A 9,493-nucleotide genomic window follows, 5' to 3' on the forward strand; every position below is an offset into this window, starting at 1 on the left:
TTGCCGATTGTTATGAAAACTTGAAATCGGCCTAATTAATCGGCCATTCCGATTAATCGGTTGACCTCTAACAATGACCACAATGACCCAACACACATCCCGGCTGTGTAAAGGCTATTTGACCAAGAAGGAGAGTTATGGAGTGCTGCATCAGATGACCTGGCCTCCACAATCACCTGACCTCAACCCAATTGAGATGGTTTGGGATGAGTTGGACCACAGAGTGAAGGAAAAGCAGCCAACAAGTGCTCAGCATATGTGGGAACTCCAAGACTGTTGGAAAAGCATTCCAGGTGAAGCTGGTTGAGAGAATGCCAATAGTGTGCAAAGCTGTCATCAAGGCAAAGGGTGGCTACTTTGAAGAATCTCAAATATAAAATATACTTCGATTTGTTTAACACTTTTTTTGCGTTACTACGTGATTCCATATGTGTTAGTTCACAGTTTTGATGTCTTAACTATTATTCTACAATATAGAAAAGTCAAATTAAAGAAAACCCCTTCAATGAGTAGGTGTGTCCAAACTTTTGACTGGTACTGTATAGAATATATGCAGCTCGTACATTGCATAACAGTCTCTCAGGAAATGTACACTGTGTACAATGGACACCTACCTTTGTCACTCCTCAGTACAGACTGTCTATAAAACCGACTTATATCAGCAGAACAATTTATCGGATAAAGCTAATGACAAATACATAGCAAACCAATACAGACGATGGGGCAATTGGGAGGTGACAAAGAACGAACAAGTGTTTTATTTTTTTCCTTTTACAGACAACAACAAAATCTATTTTTTTTTTGCAATAAAGATTTATTTTAATTGGTTCTAGAAAAAAAGTTGGGCGGGGAAAGCGGGGGATGAAGATTTCAACGCTTCCTGATTGGCTGTGGGTTTTTGTTTCCGCTGGGACTGAAGTGTTTATATAGCCAATCACCATTGAACTGTCAGTAAGTACAGTAGTGAGCCTAGCAGTTTATTTCTCTCTTGGTGGAAGCGCACAGCGAAGTGACATCGTCCAACCTTTCACCATATTCTGAAACATGGAAGAATCAAGTAGTTGACGTTTACTGAACCTTCTCTTTTGAAGCTTTCTTCCGTCTGATCACTGAGTTCCTAGAGGGCTGACCGGTCCTGGTTTTTTGACGTTTTTTGCAAGTTTCCTGAACTTTCACTGTCTGACAAGATGAAGTACATTATCGGCATCGGCGGGTGAGTGTCTTGAAATACCGGTAATATCGCCTACTAGGCCGCAGCACGTGGGGCTGGGCGCGTTCCATAAGAATACCGCTTGTCCGTTCTCTTTCTGTCATCGTGGCGACTTTACAGCCCTTCCCTTTCCAGCAGTATATTTCCATTGTTTAATAAATACCCTAAATATGCTTCTGACATAGCCTCATCGCCCCGGGAGAGAATACCAATATATTTATAACCCCTTCTGTCTGTGGCGAAGAGGTTAGTTTCCGGTTGTGACAATGTAATACGTGTGCAGCCGTCATTGACACGTTAATTCACTACAATAATGTTGCCAGCGTCGGGCGATTTAACGTTACAATGTTACCTGTGGCGCTAAAAGAATACAAACGTATGTAAATCGTTATCTGTCCCTCTGCCCACTAGTTGCCATTCATATGTAATGCCAGCGACGTACAATACAGCGCCCTCCCTCGTGGTGTTTCTTACCATATGTGATTGTGTATGTTTTTACAGCGTAACCAACGGGGGAAAGACCACCCTCACCAACAAACTGATGAAGAACCTTCCCAACAGTTGTGTGGTTCATCAGGATGACTTTTTCAAGGTGAGTCTCTTATGAGTGTATTACTATAGCTATTACTGTCTTTATTATGTTGCTCGTTATGCTAGTGATGGAGTAAACGCACATTGCACATGGGCTAGAGCTTTGAATCTATATTGATGTCATTGCTTGGATAGAAGAACTAGTATTTCCTTCAGTGTGTGTTGGGAGAGAGGCGTGAGGGAGGGTTGGCAGACCCTGAGAGGTGTTCATATGGCAGAATGTTAGAATGTACCTGGGTACATCTCATTCATGTATGTTTCAGCCACAAGATCAGATTGAAGTTGGTGAAGATGGCTTTAAGCAGTATGATGGTAAGATGGGTTCTTTCTGGAAGGGTTGGGGGGGGGGTGAGTCTGTGTGGGTGTGTAACACACTACTACTTAATACAATCATCATGCTTCTAAACCTAGAAGGCGGATTTTAGCTGTACATCGCTTCGTTTCTCACTGGCTCTCTCCTTTTATATGCCTTTTCCTTTCCATCATCCCTCCAGTCATCACTGCCCTCGACATGGACGCCATGATGAGTACCATCTACGCCTGGCTTGACGACCCGGTGAAGTTTGAAAGGTCGCACGGCGTCAACAACACTTTGGATACCGAGATTCTCCCGGAGTCTGACCACGGGGATGAGGGAACTCACATCCTCATCGTGGAAGGATTCCTGCTTTACACCTACGGGTGAGGACTCTTGTCTCTCTCTCTCCTTCTTCCTGCTCCTCAACTCTGGGTGAGGAGGACAGAATGTGTTTCTGTGTCTCTCCTAGTAGAACACCATTAGTTCTAGATCTGGTTCATCTAGCAGCTTTGTAGTTATATGTAAAGTATAATACCACAGTAATATAGTAGTAGTAACACCAGTACACTTGGTCAATACTTTGACTATTTCCTCCTGTTTAACTAAGTAACAAGCATGTAAATTGAAAATGAAATGCTTTCACACCTATGAGTGAAAAGCCTGTCTGGAGTGTCTGTTCTCTCCCTAAAACTCTGGGTGAGGTTCTGGTACATTCCACACAGGAGTGAGACGTACTTTCATCTCATTCTGTCAACTTATAAAACGTATAATATTTCCAATTCTGTTTGTGTTCCTGCAGACCTTTGATCGACGTACTGAACCAACGCTATTTTATTTCCATTCCATACGAAGTATGCAAAAAGAGGAGGTGGTAAGTTAAACACTCAAACACGGACATATCTACCTGAACATCCAGCTTTTGCTGCTTTACTGTTGTGAAGTAACCTTTCAGCTAATCCCAGGTGTGTATGTCCTGTGTGTGTATGTCCTGTGTGTGTATGTCCTGTGTGTGTATGTCCTTTGTGTGTGTCCTTTGTGTGTGTATGTCTTTTGTGTGTATGTCCTGTGTGCAGCTCAAGGAACTATAAGGTACCAGATCCCCCGGGTCTGTTTGATGGTCACGTCTGGCCCATGTACACCGAACACAAGCGCATCATGGAAACATTAGGAGTTGATATTGGTAAGTGTTTGTGCACAGTATATCCATGCTCCCATTAAATCATGTGTTTGTGATAAATGTGTAATGCTTCTGTCGGTGTGTGTGTGTGTGTGTGTGTGTACACGGCATATCGGTTCTCCTACTTGTGTAGTATCTGTTTTCATGTTACTAATTCTTTGTGTGGTGTTTACAGTGCAGCTAGATGGAACTAAGTCAAAGGAACAGCTGTACAACACTGTCTACGAAGACGTCCTGAACAACATCCAGAAGTGTCTGTAAGCAACAAAGGTACGTTTCCTTCCTGTCCCACACTCATTATTGTCCCCCTCATGTCAGCCTCAACCTTGAAAACATCACTACCTGTAAATACTAACAAATAGTTGTTTGTATGTAACTAAACGTATCTTTGTGTGAGAGAGAATTTTGTTGTGTAAAACAACTAATACTTGTGCGTCTAAATATACTAGGTGTATGTGTTGTATAAATCACAACTAATAGGTTTGTGTTCTTCCAGGTCAGTCTATCGGCTAAGAGAAGGATATATCTGCCTGCAGGAGGAGAAGGAGAGGTGTGCCTTGCCTTAAACATTTCTACGTCATTCTGTCCTGCAGCTAGCAACACTCTTTCTACCAGCTGCTGCTGCCACTGTGTCATTACTCTTTCCTAGTGTAAATTATTCCCTGGCATTATATGCAGGCATGGTTTTATATCCTCCATATTTATTGCTTTGTTACGAGCCACCAGGCAGTCAGTCACAGAGATGACAATAGAACAGAGGAGGGTTGCAGCTCAAAGCACAACACCAATAAACAATCCTCCTGCTAAAACACTCTACTCTGTTGTCTTCTATAACTGTTGGTTTCTAATGTATTATTCAACCTGTTGGCATGAAGTACATCTGCATACCAGGATATGAAGGTTTCCTCCAGTTCTACTGGACATAATGGAGTTTAATCCCATGACTATTGCTCCAACAAGACATATGTTCACTTTATTTACTGTTGTATGACTTCTAGTTCTGCTTCCACCCTTCCATTGGCCATGTGTGTGTACATCTGTCTCAGACACATCCCCAGCCAGCCAGGGCACAGCTAACTGCTCGTTGTGGTTTTCCCTTTTCAACACTTTGTCTTTTCTTAAACGCTGCAGCCTGAGGCGGGACACCACTAAACATAGCGAGCGTTACCGCGGGGACCTATCTATCCCCCCAGCAACAGTTGGCACGGGTGATAGCAGGGTGTGATCACGAGACTACCCTGTGACCTTGACAACCACTAAGATCTGCTTCACTGGAAAATCAACTCTCAAAGTTCATGACATGTTGCTTCTTTTTTCTCTGAATTTAGCCATGCTGTACAGTATGCTTATTTCTACAGAGTTTTGACTTCATAGATGGTAGATTCTAGAACTTCCATGTAACAAACTGAACTCCAGGTAAAGACTGCTACACCACCAGCTCATGCTCTGTTGCTATTGGCTAGTCACGCTGGGTTTGTTTGTTGACATTGCTGTCTCATTGGCAACAAGTAGCTCATTACATTTAGTAGATTCTAGACTAAAACACTGCTGTCCCAGGATAGCCTATATGTCAAGGTTGTTTTGTTACTGAAGGAACTTCAGCAACTCTTGGATGACAGTGTTACAACCAACCAAAACTATGGAAGAATGTTTTGTTCAACAGATAATGACAGTAAAATATTAGATTTTGGCCAGATTTCCATGTGCAACTGTTCAGTGAAGACTACATAGTGTTTTTGGATCTAGCCCCAGACCATTAGTCCACTGGCATGTTGTGTACCGCAGAGTTAGGCCACACAGCCTGACACCATGGTACTCTCGGTCACTCTGCTAACTGAATTGAATCTGGTGGAGAAGCCTGGGATTCAAGGCTACATGTACAACGACATGCAGTATAAATGCCACACCTTCAGTTTAGGGAGAAACAATAGGCTGGAATCCACACTGAATTACTCTGCTTCACTAATGAAATGGGGCAGCTCGGTTTGTATTCCACCAGGTCCTATGGAAAGAGGGCAAACTGACCTACAACTGGGAGAGGTCAAATAACTGTAGTTGTCTCTTCCATAGAGACCATGTTTGCATCCAAAATGGCAGACTCTTCCCTATATAGTGCAGTACTTTTGACCAGAGCCCTATGGCCCTGTCAAACACACAAATAGGCCTATAAACTGAAATCTTTTAAATCAAATATCTTAGACAATGTGCTGTCTGCTATTTGATAAATGAAAATGTTGAACTTGAAATATAAGAACTTAGTAATGCCATAAAGATTTCCCCATAGGACACCTCCTATGATAGGGGTATAGTAGAGGTGCTACCTTAAATTATTCAAATGATGCATTAGAAGTTGCTTACTGTACACATACTTTATATAACGGGCATTTTGCAGATCACGTCCAGATACACATCACTTTCCTAGCTCTCTGCTAAATAGGACTATGTCCACATATGTCTTAAACATGTCCTTCATATGCACTCAATGTAAAGCATGTTTTCCCTGTAATGAGAATAAGATGTCCGAAGTATAAGTCATGTTACAGTGGAAGGAAAAGGCCCTCACCACCAACCCACATCAGAACCCTGAACCAGACAGAATGTCTTGGGCCATGGGGGCGTGAGTCAACATGCAGGGCAGATCGCTAGGCGAGTTGAGGCGATGGGGTGGGTCATTTTCCAGGGAAGTTTTTTTCTCTCTGGTTGTAGAGGCGTGTTAAGTAACACGTGCTGAGAAAATAGGACACAGCCCAATATGAGGACAAGCATTGGCCTCTTGCCCACTTTTCAAATTAATAGAGTTCAGCTGTTTGTTTGTCTCTCCCATTGAATGTGCCCATACATTATGAGCATGCTTTGTCTCTATATGCACTTTGAGGAAGTAAGGAAATGACATGTATACCATACACACACATACAAACACATGTATATGCTCCGCACACAAGGTGACAGCGCAGTGACAAGATCCACACACACATGGCCTCCTTTAACACATTTGAACTTGCTATGTGTGTGAGTATATGTTGGATGTGTCACCCTGAGCTCATCCAACAACACACACCACAATAACATAACTCCCCTCATACACTCCCCACGACACCACAATACAATAACCCAGGTGGGCACAAACACACACAATCATAACTCTGTCTCTGTTCCAGGTGCATTCTGCCACATTCACACCATTGTATCAATTATGCCATTACATTCACCTCAAACTGCAATTTAATTGAAGTTGCAACCTCTGAAAACAAAACTTGGTCATATCAGGAGAAAGTGGTTATTATATAATAATTAAACATGCTTTAGTTTCTTTGAAATTAATCTCTAACCAATCATCATCAATTGTGTTGAACTATTTGAAATACCAGAAAGCATGTAAGTACCAAAAGGCACATCATTTCTCGGTAAATACCAGGAAGTTACCAGCTGAAACGGTGAACTAAGGTAAGGACAGGGTAACCTAACAGACACTGTGTCTCCTGGCGACCAGACAGAGCGTGTCTGAACAGGCAATGTCTGTCTGATGACATTCAGACAAACAGCTTCAGTGTGTGTTTGTGTGTAATGTAATGGATGGACAGAGAGCGTGCTCAGTCCCACTAGGACAGAGAGAGAAACATACTGTCCTGCAGCTGCTGCTGTGAGGGAGCCACTAGCTCATGGAAACATCTACACTTTGTCAGTCTTGGTTTTCTCTCATTGTAATGTAAAGCTGTGGAAGTAGCCTACATGTGCATTGTACTGTATGTGTGTGTGTGTGCGTACGTGCATGTGTCTATGTGTGAGCAGTGTAGCGGTGAACAGTCGATCTTGTTGCAATCCTAACCACTCCAGGAATTTCCTAGATGCTATTTTAGCAGCTCACCGGAGCCACATGATTACGCTTTCCAAACCAACCCTGCAGGGGAGAGAATGAACATGGCTACCAGAAAACCGACCCTGCAGGGGAGAGAATGAATATGGCTACCAGAAAACCGACCCTGCAGGGGAGAGAATGAACATGGCTACCAGAAAACCAACCCTGCAGGGGAGAGAACGAACATGGCTACCAGAAAACCGACCCGGCAGGGGAGAGAATGAACATGGCTACCAGAAAACCGACCCTGCAGGGGAGAGAATGAACATGGCTACCAGAAAACCGACCCTGCAGGGGAGAGAACGAACATGGCTACAAGAAAACCGACCCGGCAGGGGAGAGAATGAACATGGCTACCAGAAAACCGACCCTGCAGGGGAGAGAATGAACATGGCTACCAGAAAACCGACCCTGCAGGGGAGAGAATGAACATGGCTACCAGAAAACCGACCCTGCAGGGGAGAGAATGAACATGGCTACCAGAAAACCGACCCGGCAGGGGAGAGAATGAACATGGCTATCAGAAAACCGACCCGGCAGGGGAGAGAATGAACATGGCTACCAAAAAACCGACCCGGCAGGGGAGAGAATGAACATGGCTACCAGAAAACTGACCCTGCAGGGGAGAGAATGAACATGCTACCAGAAAACTGACCCTGCAGGGGAGAGAATGAACATGCTACCAGAAAACCGACCCTGCAGGGGAGAGAATGAACATGCTACCAGCAAGCTGGATCAAGTGGATCCTGTGTCATTATAAGATCTCACAAGATCAAATGGGGAACGTGTGAATCTGTGATTTAATGATTGAGATAAATGATTAAATGAATAAAAGTAATGTGTATCATTTATGATGCAATATCCAGTATGTGTATTAAATGGTGTTACAGTAAAGGTCTTGAAGAAGACGTTACAGAATGTCATAATAACTGAATAGGCCATATCAACTGTTGGCACAGTTGTAATTTAGCAGTACATCTCCCTGTATCCTGCACACTGAAATGAATGTATCTGTCAATGCCAAGCCTTTCCACCGCAATCTACACTGCTGGGCTCAGTAAAACACACTTCAGATAACACCACACTTTAAATCCCTAACGCATACATTCACACACACAACCCACCACACGTACCCACACACTCACACAACCCACCACCCGTACCCACACACTCACACAACCCACCACACGTACCCACACACTCACACAACCCACCACACGTACCCACACACTCACACAACCCACCACCCGTACCCACACACTCACACAACCCACCACACGTACCCACACACTCACACAACCCACCACACGTACCCACACACTCACACAACCCACCACCCGTACCCACACACTCACACAACCCACCACACGTACCCACACACTCACACAACCCACCACACGTACCCACACACTCACACAACCCACCACCCGTACCCACACACTCACACAACCCACCACACGTACCCACACACTCACATAACCCACCACACGTACCCACACACTCACACAACCCACCACACGTACCCACACACTCACACAACCCACCACACGTACCCACACACTCACACAACCCACCACACGTACCCACACACTCACACAACCCACCACACGCACGCACCCACACACTCACACAACCCACCACACGCACCCACACACTCACACAACCCACCACACGTACCCACACACTCACACAACCCACCACACGTACCCACACACTCACACAACCCACCACACGTACCCACACACTCACACAACCCACCACACGTACCCACACACTCACACAACCCACCACACGTACCCACACACTCACACAACCCACCACTCATACAGTACCCGGTACACTCCCACAACCCCCTACTCGTACCCCAGCATGATGTAACTTTAAAACGAGGTGGAAACGTTCTAGGTCAAAGAGAAGACGTCACAGATAAAGAGGCCTTTCCTGTTACCGCACAATCTTCTGGAGATACATTAGAATAAGGCTCTCTGTGTATATGAGATAGAATACGCTGTGTGAGAGTGTCAGATAAGCAGTTATGGAAGAAGTGGTGCTCCTCTTTGGGAAAAAATGTAAATGTCTATAATTGCAGCGCTGCGGGGCTGGCTGCCCCAGAACGCCCCCTGACTACAAACTGCTCTGCACCTCTCTCTCATTCCCTTTCTTTCTTTTTCTCTCTCTGCCACTCTGTCTCCTTACCTCTACAATCATAGAAAATAAAGTGCTATCTAGAACCTTAAACGGTTCTTCGGCTGTCCCCATAGTAAAACCCTTTGAAGAACCCTTTTTGGCTCCAGGTAGAACAATTTTGGGCTCCATGTAAAACCTTTTCCACAGAGGGTTCTACATGGAACCCAAAATAGT

The 9,493-nt window shown here is 44.4% G+C and overlaps 1 protein-coding gene across 2 annotated transcripts; it reads left to right on the forward strand.

Annotated features, from left to right (window-relative positions):
• Positions 1-931: 931 nt before the first annotated feature.
• Positions 932-4,087, forward strand: LOC115203344 (nicotinamide riboside kinase 2). 2 transcript variants are annotated; one of them, XM_029767967.1, is made up of 8 exons: positions 933-1,213; positions 1,712-1,802; positions 2,065-2,113; positions 2,296-2,482; positions 2,899-2,970; positions 3,173-3,279; positions 3,452-3,546; positions 3,773-4,087. In XM_029767967.1, the coding sequence occupies exons 1-7, from the start codon at positions 1,188-1,190 to the stop codon at positions 3,535-3,537; spliced, it is 618 nt and encodes a 205-aa protein (XP_029623827.1). In that variant the 5' UTR covers positions 933-1,187; the 3' UTR covers positions 3,538-3,546; positions 3,773-4,087. The 2 variants fall into 2 exon arrangements, with proteins under 2 accessions (XP_029623828.1, XP_029623827.1); XM_029767968.1 differs by lacking the exon at positions 3,773-4,087 and having other exon boundaries at positions 932-1,213; positions 3,452-3,545.
• The last annotated feature ends 5,406 nt before the right edge of the window (positions 4,088-9,493 follow it).

This window comes from Salmo trutta, chromosome 12 (genome assembly GCF_901001165.1).
Source record: "Salmo trutta chromosome 12, fSalTru1.1, whole genome shotgun sequence".
Taxonomy (NCBI): domain Eukaryota; kingdom Metazoa; phylum Chordata; class Actinopteri; order Salmoniformes; family Salmonidae; genus Salmo; species Salmo trutta.